At 41.2% G+C, this 13,173-nt stretch overlaps 1 protein-coding gene across 1 annotated transcript; it reads right to left on the bottom strand.

The window, feature by feature from the left end:
* Window positions 1-2,599: 2,599 nt before the first annotated feature.
* MELLADRAFT_101249 (uncharacterized protein) lies at window positions 2,600-10,693 on the bottom strand (the record flags this gene model as incomplete). The annotated part of the gene is made up of 3 exons (XM_007403932.1): window positions 2,600-2,632; window positions 8,872-9,507; window positions 10,337-10,693. 3 exons carry the CDS (start codon window positions 10,691-10,693, stop codon window positions 2,600-2,602), a joined length of 1,026 nt encoding a protein of 341 aa, XP_007403994.1.
* Between the last annotated feature and the right edge of the window lie 2,480 nt (window positions 10,694-13,173).

The following is a 13,173-nucleotide window of genomic DNA, read 5'->3' on the forward strand; positions in this document are numbered from 1 at the left end:
TGATGCTGTATGACATCATCTCAATTTTGGTGGTCTCCCAACCACTTCTCAACAAATTCTCAATCAATGGATGTTATCCATTTGGTATCCATTTCATAACTTTCTCATAACTTGCTCATAACTTGCTAGGGTCGGTGGGAGGCACTGGCCTGCCAGTGACTTGTGATTGGGGGCTGTGCTTATGATCATAATCACCGAAAGAGAGATTTTCCTTTGATGCAAAATTCCTACGAAGCGCTGCATCGTAATTCGCAACGCACATCCAATCCGCTTTTGTACCATCTGACATAAACCTTTCTTTGATGAACTCCGCATATTGTTTGAAATCATCGTAACAACTAGGGAACGCTTCTTGGTAGGTCCTTTGCAAAATATCAAAATAATAAAACCACTCCTGAGCGTCGAGGAGTTTCTCAGATAAGGCCTTATTCTGAAGAGAAAGATTTTTATTGCGGCCATCCACAATGAGTGGAGCCGTATAACCTTTCTGTTTAGCCAAGTATTTGCCTTTGATGCGCTGTAAATCAATGTATTTGCCCTCCAATAGATCTTTCGTAAGGGTTTTAGGGAAATCCGAAGGCCTAACACTAGCATTGAAACCTTTGACTGCCAAGGATATAATAGAAGCGTAGCCTTTCTTAGCTTTAGAGAATCTAAGCGCTCCCGGAGTATAAGAAGACTCAGAATTAGGCCCAGACTCTGCTCTCGAAGCCCAATCAAATTTCTTTGTTTTCTTAGCATTTTTGATATCATCAGAATCGTCTGAACTGTCCGAATCGATGTCCGTTCTATGACTTTTAGCATGCTTACCTCCTCTCTTCTCGATATGCGGAGGAGTAGATTTAGCACGAATAGATTTATCTTTTTCCTTTCTCTTCTGTTCCTCCAAGAGGTTCCTAGCAACTTGAGCCATGTCGATTTCTTCTTGGGTAAGGATGTGAACTTGAGGAGAACGCCGAATGCTTTCCCTATGACTACCCTCTTGACTTCTTCCTTTCTCTTTATCAATGACAATATCATCTGGGAAGGTAGGGTTGGTAGACAGATCAAACACATAAACAGGATCAACTTGAGAAGTGACCGGTCTAGTAGGCATTGGTCCTTCATTATTATGGACAGGACGACCATTGTCTTTATCAGATTTGATAAGGACAGCAGCAAACTTGGACCATTGACGGTACCAGTTTGGAGTAGAGAAAGGAACAATCTCGGAATATAATGATTGCATTTCTGCCATAGTATTGGCGTTGGAACCACCACTTGTATCATATGATTTGGTGAGGACTTCCAACTTCTCAGCCACCACTTCAGCACCTTCGTAATCAAATGAACATTATCGCTCATTAAGAGTTTTTCAACGAAAAAATAAATGGTTTTTTAGAAAGAAACGGTTTTTAATAAGTGAAATGGTTTTTAAGTTGAAACGGTTTTTAGATGAAACGGTTTTTATGAGAAAAGGGTTGACTTTTGTACCTTATTTTGTGTCAAAAAAATTTCTGAGATAATAACAAAAAGAGTTTTTAACAATCTTAATGATGAACTCCAATACGAAGACTAGAGACTTTGACAAAAGTGAATGCGATGGGGAGTTGGTAAAGAGGGTGGTGAACAGGCATGATGTCATACCTGTAGTCAAAAGATAAGATCAAGAACCCGACCCGTCAGCTTAATTAAACAACATGTAATGTAATGTTACCAACTATCCCATTCCACTAGGTTAATAACAAGTTACCAACAGCGATTCTTGCTGACCGCTTCATGATCACAGAGAATAAGATTAAGGCACCAGAGAAATGTCTCAATACTATTTTAAGTATTATTCCCAGTTTTTAAAGCGCAAAAACACAAAAATAGATCAATTACTAGCAATACTGTTGTAACTATCATTCCCAAAGAAGACTTGTAGCCTTATCACATGTAAATAAATTTTTCATTAAGTTTGAAGGGGCTGATTCAAGTGACCATAGTGCAAACATAATAATTTCATGATGATTAAAAACACTATGACAAAGGTATACAATGAGAACAAAAGGGGAACAAAGCCTGAAACACATTCACGGGTAACAGGTACAAAAATGAGTACACGGCAACAGGCCTCAGTGCTTCAAAGAGCAACTAGAATGAGAAAACTGACCTGACCAACGCACAAGTTAGTAAAAGATACAGAAAAGAAGAGAGATAAGAAATAATTAAAAGCTAAAACAAACCTGTGAGTAAAAGCAGCATATTGTAGGCAAAGGTGATTGATGAGGTTTGTAAGTAAAAGATAAAGAAAACTATTGAAAAAGAAGTTGTAGTAAAAATAGGTCTTAGGAGAATGAATAGTACACAAATTTAAAAGCAAGACACTTACAGTTTCTTTCCAATGAGGAAAGAGACTGAGTGGAACAAAAGGTAATGTATATATATCTAAACAAAATGAACAAAACAGAGAAAGAAAGAAATTCTCAGGTCACAGACAACCTATTCCCAAAGCAGACAAATGAAACACCAATAACCGCGACATTCCATCTACAACCGTACTCATAAAACCTTCATTTGTATCTCAACCAACCACACTCTTCTTTTTAATTAGACCCTTATTATCAACATATCAAATCTATAACCGGAAGTCCTTGACTAATAACCCAGACTACCAAAAACTCAAATAGATACTCCGAACAGGGTGTAAGATATCACGACAATCTTTACAAACACCCAGCAATGATAATCAAACCTCAAAAACCCTCAAAAACCCTTTCATGTGATCTTAAGTTGAAATTATGACTAATGAATGACATGATTTGAGCTGTGAAATTGATCAATTGATCTATAAATGATTCACAGATCTTCTTATGATGAATATAGGTGATTTTTTCCTAATCTTCATAGCTGAAAACCATTTTTAGAGTTTTGACTTTTTTCTAAAGTGCTCCAATTGTTGACTACTATATCTCATCTTGTAGATCTCATGATTCAGATCAATCCTTGGCATAACATTACCTACTTATGATATGTGATGACTGAGTAATTGTGTTGTAAAAATAGATAAAATAAGCTTGCTGTGTTGTAAATGCTGTTACACGTGATCTGTAAGCACAAAAGTTGTAATCCACACCAATCTCTTTGATTCCTGATAAATTTTTCACAACCCCTCTGTTGTAGAACTTATAACCCAACAAGATTTATAGAGAGTGTAAGGGGATAATCTACCAGTAAGAGACTAGTAGAAGATGTCTGAGAGCATCCACAGCAGTCCCCCAATTGTGCGGGCTCTCAATGACATGGGGGGTCACATAGCCGTAAATTGCTCCAACAGACCTTGCAAAATTGGGGTGAGACATTGAGAGTCTCCAGATTTTGAGCTGGGCCCTCCACATCTGCAAGGTCTAGGCAGGCTCTTGACATCATGTGCAACTGCTTTGACATGACCAATACAGAACACTGGTACAGCCTGTTAAGGCCCGGCTGGACTAGTCATTGGAGATGACAAGGCGCTTGGCCAAGTCTCACCTGTTTTTGGATTAGACTAGCTGGAATGTTTGGGAATTTCATTTGTAACTGGTTTCGCTTTTGTCATGTTACGTCAGACTTGTAAAACGCCTTGTGAAACATGTTTTGTATAAGATGTGTGCTCTTTCTAGATTGTGTTAGAACTTTCCTCTTGTCACATTTTCTTCTTGTTTTGGTAGACTAGTAACTAACACTAGTCATCTAGGTTAGAGCTTATTTCTCTCTTTGTCATCTTATGAAACTTGTCACATTTTCTTCTTGTTTTGGTAGACTAGTAACTAACACTAGTCATCTAGCTTTGCGTTTCATCATCTTCGTCCCAATACAGCCAACCTTTGCAAAAACAACTGTATTGCTCCTCCAATATCTTTGCTCAAGCATATTCAATATACTCAACTGGGTTTTGGCCCCAACTTTAGGTACACCACTGTGGGAAGTGCATTTTTTTTACCCCCCACATCCAAAAATCAGCATCGGGGGTCTGTTTCTGAGCTTGCACAATCAGGTGGCTGCTGTGGATGCTCTAAATACTGCCTTCCTAAAACAAGACAATCCAAAAGGGGAACTCTGTTGAATTGAGTACTGATAAGTATCAACAGAGAAAAGTATCTTCAATTGACTTTCAAAGGACCAAAAGCACAAATTTTGAATGAAACAGCACAGTTTTTAAATTGACTGTCTCTCAACACTTAAAGTGTTATTCCAATCTGATAACCAAGGGAAAAAAGTGCAATATCCTTTTGATATTATTTCCAAAGACTTTATAAGTCACAAACACTACAACACTAAAATAAATTTCTCTTCATACCTATGATAAAGGGCGTATTGAAGTGACCAGGTATGATTAAAATAAGTTTATGATGATAAACAAAATGATAAAGCTAAAAGGGGAACAAAAACACCCAGATCCTCCATTTGATAATGGATCCCACTATTTAGCGCCCTCGGATTGGTATCCGAAGCCCCCTTTCGGACCGGACACCGGGCAAATCGAAGTTTGAAGCCCCTTTTGAAAAAATCGGGCAAAGCAGGGGGCAAAAAATAGGGCAACTCTCGTATCTTTTGTAAAGATTTCTTTCGCGTCCCTGCTTCTCAATTTTGTCTTTTCTTTGTTTCTTTCTTCTTTTTTTTTCTCGCACAACACATTGAATAATTGAATAAGGTGCATAACATGTTCATATTATCATATTCATATTCATAGGCATAAATGTAAGATAAGTGGCATATGTGAGACCTTCCAAAAGAAGGAATGATACAAAGGTGGCATACATGAGATCTTCCCCAAGAAGGAATCATACAAAAGAGTGTCGCATACAAGACATACAAGAACCATCCAAAAGAAAAAAAAAACGTACAAAACCAAGCGAGACAACAATACACACCAAACAAAGAGAGAAAAAAACATCCATCCATACACTAAGTACTATGATTCTTCGCCCACCAACCCATCTGCACTTTATACTTTGTAATCCACTCAGGGATCTGGCTAGGGAAAACCGCGTCTACAATCTTTTTGTTGTATATTTCAGGAAATGGAATTAATCGGGGACCAAATCCTAAACTGACGAAATGCATTCCATCGACAAAGGCCAAGATTATGGGATCGTTGTTGTTGGGTGATGTGCGATAAGGAAAAAACGTGAAACAATTCACTTCATGAGGATCCAAACATACCACTGGGCACTTGTAAGTACTTGCGATGACATAGCCGAGGTATGGCATGCGCATCCAGAAATCCCGAGTACATACCGGTCCCTGGGGTTGCAGACGAAAAAGCAGATCATCCACGGTCTCTGCAGCAAAAGGTTTAGAATGGCGAGTGATCCTTCGTGGCCTGGTACTTTCTGGAGTTGAAAGTAGTTTTTCGTGGGCCTCCCTGTTGAAAGATAGCTCCTCGTGCAATTGATGACGAATTAAAACATAAGAGTCTGTCGTGTGAATCTTGAGGGCTTGTGCAATGGCGTAGTAGCCACAATTACCATAAGCGGGTGGATTGAATACTGAATTGATGTATGGAACAATGAATTGGGGTAATTGCTTCAAAACGAGATTGTCGGAACCAGCGTTTACAGAGGCAATGGAATGTGAACTAGACTTTGTGGCAGCTATCGAATTTGACAAGGTTGATGATTGAGAATGACCTTTCTGTGTTTGGGTTTCTTTGATGGATTGCTTATTTGGGGCACGTTGCGTATGATCTGGCATTGGAAAGACCACTGAACCATAGGCTCGACTGGCCTCGAGAGTTGCTTGTACCTCAGGATCCGTGCGATCTAATTTGAGATCTTCTGCGATTAAACATAAAGAAGTTTCTGGAATAAGGACTTGACGCAAGAAGTAGTCTGGAGTGAGAGGGGCTGATTTGTGTGAATGCAGATAATGCTCTGAAGTTTGGTCCGTCTTGAACAGTGACTCTAGCGTGTTCACAATAATTTCATATCCCTGATAGCCATAACTGACCAAGAAAAGAATAATCAGAAAGTGCGCTCAGGCCTAAAGCAGAACAGCAAGTACGTACTATCCTGGTTGCTCGACCTCAAACGTTCCTAACTGCCCAGCAGTGCTGAAAACCTGCCTACCCTTGCTTTTGCTTTTAATCTTCGCACTTTCAAAATAATTCGACTTTTTCTTTTTGTTGATTATGTCGGCCAGGAGTGTGGTATGATTTTTGATTCGACTAGGTAATCATAAGGTGTTAGTTATCAAGATGTGACTTCAGATCAAGACGTGACATAGACCAACTCTTCTAATATATCAAAATCTATTTCGGTTGGCCATCCCTTGCTGACACCAAGAGGGATAGTAACGAGTTCGGCGTTATGCAGATTACAAAATTCCGCGGTTTGGTGAAACTATCATACATAAATGTCAACGCACAAAACCGTGACAAAGAAATATTCAAATGCACTTACAGGAAGGGACTTCGCACCCGCATGTCCAATACCTGGGCGCACATTAGGCAGGGCGAGTAGTTCAGCCTTCAACTGGAGAAGCTTGTCTGAGGGAGCTTCAGGCAAGGGATCGTCACAGAAGGGACAGAGGTTGTCTTCGTTTTCAGGTTCCGATTCAGGTTCGGATTCACATAAGTCAAAAGAAACTTCAGAGAGTTGATCAAAAAAGTCGGCGTCCAATGCTGGCACGTTTGATCCGGGCATCGCGCTTGATGAGGCGACCGCTGATGATGTCGATTTCTCCAACTTTGGTTTGATGCTGGATGCTCGGGTGGGACAGGTGGTAATGTTGTGACCCGCAGTTGAGCAGAGGCTGCATTTGATAACTCGAGGACGTTTGTTGGCTTCAGCTAACTCGAACTCCGACTTCCATCGACCTTCAGGAGACACTTGACGTTTGCCGGTATTAGCGCGTGGTCGACCTCGAGTATCTAGTTTCACTTCGGCGTTCAGAATGGGAACAAGAGAGTATCGTGCGGTCTCAAGAAGGCTAATTTCCCCGTACAACTTTCAAAGTGTATGTTCAGGTAATTCAAGTAGCTGATTAAACTTAGAGCGTGCAGCACTAACAAGACCTTTGTAAGTGGTTGGTGGTACTTCGATAAGTAGTTTCCACTGGTTGTGTACAAGGTCTGGAGATAGATAGTCACAATTATCACGTGCTGTAGCAATGTCATGTGAGCATGGCAGGCCCCAAGCCCCTCTGAACGTATTAGTGCAAGGTTTTTGGAGGCTGTCGGGTAATAAATCATATTGACACTTGAGTTTCTTGAGAGCGTAATGAGACACCAGACCATTCAGTTCTTTGAAAAATCCTGGAAGGCCTTGAAGGGTCTTGGTCCTTTCAATACCAACTGAGACTAGGATTTCGCTCCTTTGATGTTCCTCGAAACGTTTGAAAGAATTGAAACACGTTAGGAAGTCGTTATTGCGCCCTTCTAAAAACCGTTTTGCTTGAAAATGAGTTCCTTCAACTCGAGAGGTGGAGGAATTTCCGAAGTGAGGTGTCTTGGATGTGAATAATGCAACAAATTTGTCGGTCCTTTTAAGCCACGTATTTTGCAGGTAATCATAAACATCATGAGCTTTGGCCACATTGGTTACAGCTTCAAGATTCGCATCGTAATCTTCCTTAGTACTTGAGGCAACAAAGATATTCCAAATTTTGATGAAATCCGTCCATTCAGCCTCAGAAAACTTGTTCTTACAATTTTTTGCTACATTAATGTTGATATGCCACACGCATAAGATGTGTACAGCATTTGGAAATACTTTGGCGATTGCATTGAATAGCGCGGGTTCTGAATCGGTGGCGAAAGTTTGTGGTAGTTGAACATTTGAGGAGTCTTCTTCGTTTTGGAATACTACATCTTTTAGCTGGTTAAGAGCCCATTCATATTGAGCGGTTACTTCACTGTTCAAGAAACACATCGCTACGGTGAAAGACCGATTAGTGTTTGTTGTTCCAACAATATGTAGTAGGGGTAAATTGAATCGGTTCGTTTTGTAGGTGCAGTCGAGGGTGAGAACCGTTGGAAATCGACGGGCTAAAGAGATGCCAGATGGGCTAGCAAAGAACAGATTGAGCAAGGTGCCATCTGACAAGGTTAAAGTCCGGTGGGCCCAATGACTAGCAGTGATCAAGTCGAACAACCCCTGGATAGGGGTTCGACCGTTGAGCCAGTTGTCACGCAGTCGAGATCGGACATTATGTATATCGCGTACCAACGGCTGAGAACCCGGTTCCACGTTGATAATGGAACGGATCTGGGCAGCGCGACATCCGATGGACAATAGAAGGTCAATTTTTTGAACCACGTGAGGCTGAAATCTTTGGTAGATGGCCATGTTGTTGGGTTTTTGAAAAGGAGGGTGGTTGTGTACCAGCTTGGAGGCTTTCTTGATGTCTTGAGTGACTACCCATCGGTCCAGACTGGATCTGTAGTTAAGGGAAACCTCAAAAGTACAACCGGTCTTCTTCGATGATGAAGACCGGATGTGAGCTACAGATGGGACCGCATGGCCGAGAGAGCATCGGAGATAAACCCTGAGGGTGTGCGAATCGTGGGTCTTATGACTCTTGATGGCAAGAGCATAACCTTGATGTCGGGCGACAGCGTTGAGATACATCAATCCATTTTCCATCTCTACGAATGCCTTCCCAGTTTTCGGTCCCATTAGCAAGCGTACGGGCACTGCCCCTAATGATTGTAAGGACAAAGATAATCAGATGACGGAATTAGCGAATGAGAAAGAAAAACTTCCAAAGAAAGATGCGACTGGAAAGACGAAAAGGTAATGTGTACATACCAATTGGAGGCCACTCGTCATCTCTTTCATCAGGAATGACGTGAGCACCTTCGTCAGTTTCTTCAATCACCGTTGCAGTTGAACTTAAATCGATTTCGGTAGCTGGGTTCAAGTCCACTGGATTTAACGTTGTGTCATCAGTGACGCGTGATGGTGCTTTGGCGAGTTCGATCAAGGCAGTGGTTGATGACAATGTGACAGGAGTTTCAGAACTAGTGTAAGTCGTATGATTGGTGTTTCCAGAAGTCGAATTCTCAACTGGTGACAAGTTCGTGTTGATGGAATAGTGATTCGGATAGGGTACAGAATGATGTTGAACTTGCGAATAAGTCTGTTGACCAGGGGAACAATTGGGTGGTCGCCAATAGCTAGATTCAAAGGAAGGTTGGTTACCCTCCATCATTCCAGCATGCAAATACATGCTGGGAGGTGGAGGAGGAGGATGGTTTGGGTGTATGTAATTAGGAATAGGATAGTGAGGTTGATTCGGTGGTTGTGGGCAATTTGGATGAGGAGGAGGGTTTGGAATAAGAAAGTTCGGATGAGGATAGTTGGGTTGATGATGATACAAAAAGTTACTGTAGTTCGGTTGAGAATAGTGGTTCGGTGGATACAAGTTTCCAGGTGGAGGATAGGAGGTTCCAGGTGGATGTTGAGTATACTGGTTATGAGCACCAGTAGGATGAGGGAAAGGCGGTTGAGTTGATATCGGTTCGGCCTTACTGGGATCTGCTTGGAGCAATTGAGTTGACAACTGTACAGGATGCTCCGTTGTCGGATGTGGGGAGCCTGCAGTTTGGTGGGACAGGACCCTGGAATGCCCCTGCCGAGGTATCTGTCGAAAACGTAGCAGAAAATCTCCGGTCTTCATTCTTTTCGGGCCGGATTGCTACGTTTTTGGTCAGATGCCTACACCGGTTTTCCATTTTTGGAGGCCAGATTGCTACGTTTCTGGTCAGATACCTTCATACAACGGGTTTCTTATAAAAAATCAACAAAAAGCGCCATTTGATCCTTTGCACAGAGCCAACAAAACAATTGAAGCTATTACAACAGGAACGAAGAGACAAAATTGAAGAAAACAATCACGGGTTATTTTTTCCTTTCCCCTTTGGCTGCCCACGAGATTTTTTATTGGATGTAAGAAGGCGAATGCGTTCTTTTTCAAATGCATTCAAATATGCAGGTATGTTTAGATTAGTAAGCATTTGACAAATCACTTTAGGTAGTGAAAAGCATCCGTCTGCAAATTCCACTATGTTGGACCCGCTTGAAGGCTTGAAAACGTAGACTACACTTGTAGCCTCAAGGTGACCAAAAGTCCATTGACTTTTTGGTGATTTTGGTGGGGCAGTGCTTGCAATTGGATAATCGGGGTTGAAATACAATATCTGAGTGGATATGTATGAAAGTCCGCTGAGAGTTGTGGCTGATTTGACCCATGCATGATTGCCAGAGCCGGACATGTGCTGATATACGGTCAGAATCTTGGCGAGGTACAGCTTCTGTGTATATCCAAATCATCCAGATGATCAGAAGTCTTGAAACAAGAATATACATATGTGCATTTCTAAACAACTCACTGCGTTATTGATCAGAAGGACAAACTTCCCATGTTCCAAAGGATTGTCTGTGCTAACTTGACCGCCACCGAGATCGATATCTGTTGGAAAGTCGTCAACAGTTGAGGTGTTACGGATGACATCAGCTAGTCGAAGCTTTGAGGTGATATTCCAGCGATGCAATCGAGTGGTTGCTGAAGAAACAGCTTCGTGGTTCTTCATCATAACTGCCACCAATTTACTACACATGCTTGGCTTCAATTGTTCTGCTTCAGAGGCCGTGAGATTGATAGCGATGTCCGAAACCGTTTGTTTAGCTCGCTCATTTCCATGGCCTTTGGAGACCTGACTATCATGGGATTCTCGGATGCGAAGCATAGCTGTGGCATTGAGTTTGCATCCACTTTCGATCCAATCAACAAGCGCTTCAGTGGACCCAGGCAATATTCAGGGCAGAAGTCCCATCTCCTGTGGCGCTGTCAAGCTATAGAAAGCTTGACAGCGCAGAATCAATATCTGTCTAGATCTGTCAAGACCAGGCCAAGAGAGGCTGGGACTAGCCGGGACTAGACTTATGAAACAGAGGAGAACAGGCTAGAATAGGCGCACTCAAGGCTTTCAAGGGGGTTACCTAAAAATGGCAATCGGCAATCAATTGCTACGTTTTAGGTGAGATACCTAAAACTCATGACCCATGATTGCTACGTTTTTGGTCAGATAGCTTGCCACTAATTTTTCCAAATTTCTACGTTTTTGACAGATACATCGCCAAAATTTTAGCCAAAATTGCTACGTTTTTCGACAGGCCCCTCGGTAGGAGCATTCCAGGGTCCTGGTGGGACATAGCGGAAGTGGTGCGAATGAATTGGAACGACTGGGAATCTAGAACTATGTATGTCCGGAACTATGTGAACTGAATACAAGAGCTGGTACAAGTACTTGGACGTGGAAATGTGTGTAAGGTTTGGTTGAGTTGAAGGAAAGAGAGTGATGTGGATGTGATTAGTGGATGTGATTAGTGGATGAAATTGAATGAAAGTAGAAGTGGAAAATAGGACAAGGGAGAAGGGGATTCCACGAACATCAGCAGACACATATACCTCACGTAGAGCTGGGTGCTATCTGGTGGCCAACATCCGAAAACACAAGGGCCGGTCCAGGCTTCAAATATCTTAGTAGCCCCTTCCAAAGTTATTTGACATGTTTATTGCCCGATTGAGGAAGGAAGGGGCTCAAAGGGAGGAAATGGGGGCTCAAGGTAAGTAGATAGGGCTCATATTGTCGGAATGAGCCTTCCCAAGAAGCCCTCGAGGTCCGTCTCTGCAAAAGTTTTGCAGGGGAATCTCGGGTTTTGTCGGGTCACACGGGTATTACCCGAAAATAAAGGGGGCTACGGATATTCTCTAGGGGGCGCTAAATAGTGGGATCCTAAATTTTTCACTAAACCTCCGTTACTATTGATTTAAGAGATTTAAATTATGAATTAAATTATGCTGTGCTGAATGAACTATGATTCATCCTGATCTGACAATTTGGCATATGTAATTTGTCAAAAACCTTCATTTGTGATGATTTTTACACCTTTCCACCTCTTATCATGGCTAATATCAATTTCTTCTTCATCATAAGATCATTGTGGATCAATCAAGTCATAAGAATAACTTTAAAAATCATTATAAAACTCTTGGCAACCAATAAATCCCTCAATGACATCATTACACACAAATAAATCCTGTAGTACCCTTGCTTACCATCCTTGTTTTTCCCTCTTTCTTGATCAACTTCACTCCTCCCTTATCAATACTCATGATCAAGGTTTTTGCTGAATAATATAATCCTTCTATTGCATATTACAGCCTTCTTGAACCCTCAAACTAAATATTAATACCCTAAACATCATTTACCAACACAATATACCTATATTTTGAATAATTTTATATATTAATTTATTTTTCTTCTTCCTGATTATGATCTTATGAATGAAATTGAATAAACTTGACTTAAATAGATTGCAATTCTGAAAGAATCATAATGAAACTAAAATAATATCACAAAAAGATGAAAAAAAACACAACTTTTGCACTAAAAACCCCAAATTGACTATTGATGTGATTCTTGATTACTCCTACAAATTGATCATCACAACACAATGTCAAATTTACACAAGGGGTAGATTCAGAGATAGTGGAGGTTTGATGTGCATATGGCAAGTCTTTGGGAGGGGTTGGCTTAGAGAATTGTGGCATAATGCAAACAAGTTAATTGTCAGGTCTGAAGCAGGAAAATAGTAAATAAGAGGATTATATTGAGAGTCAGAACAAGTGGAATAAAGAAACAAGGAAATACTCAAGGTACATAAAAGAGGAAACTCACCGCTTGCTGTAAAACAAATCCTGAACTCTGATATTCTTCATCATATTGGAGTTCACAAACTCAAGAGCTGGTAGAAAGCTCTTGATGTGAAGATCCATTGACTGAGCCATGGATCTCTTGAGAGATCAAATATTTGCTTTGAAGGTATAAAAGTGAAGCCACACCGTCTGAAGTCAGGTGTTGTCCACCAAATTAGATCAGTGAGCCAATTTGGAGATCAAAGGAATATGATGTTGAGAAGATTGAGGTTGGAGGAAATGTGGATAACATGCTCAAGTAGTATATTGTCACTTAGGATATCATAATATGGTATGATATCCTAGTCCACCTTGTTTGGGTGAGATACTCATGCAAACAAGGTGTGTGCTTGATTGGGGATACATATCATGAGTACTGGGGCGCAGCGGAGGGGGCACCCATGAGTGTGTGATACTCAAGTGTACTGATATGTGGGTACATAATACAGCTGACCTGTACAACTCTGT

The sequence above is a fragment of the Melampsora larici-populina genome (assembly GCF_000204055.1).
Source record: "Melampsora larici-populina 98AG31 unplaced genomic scaffold MELLAscaffold_1, whole genome shotgun sequence".
In the NCBI taxonomy this organism is placed as follows: Eukaryota; Fungi; Basidiomycota; class Pucciniomycetes; order Pucciniales; family Melampsoraceae; genus Melampsora; species Melampsora laricis-populina.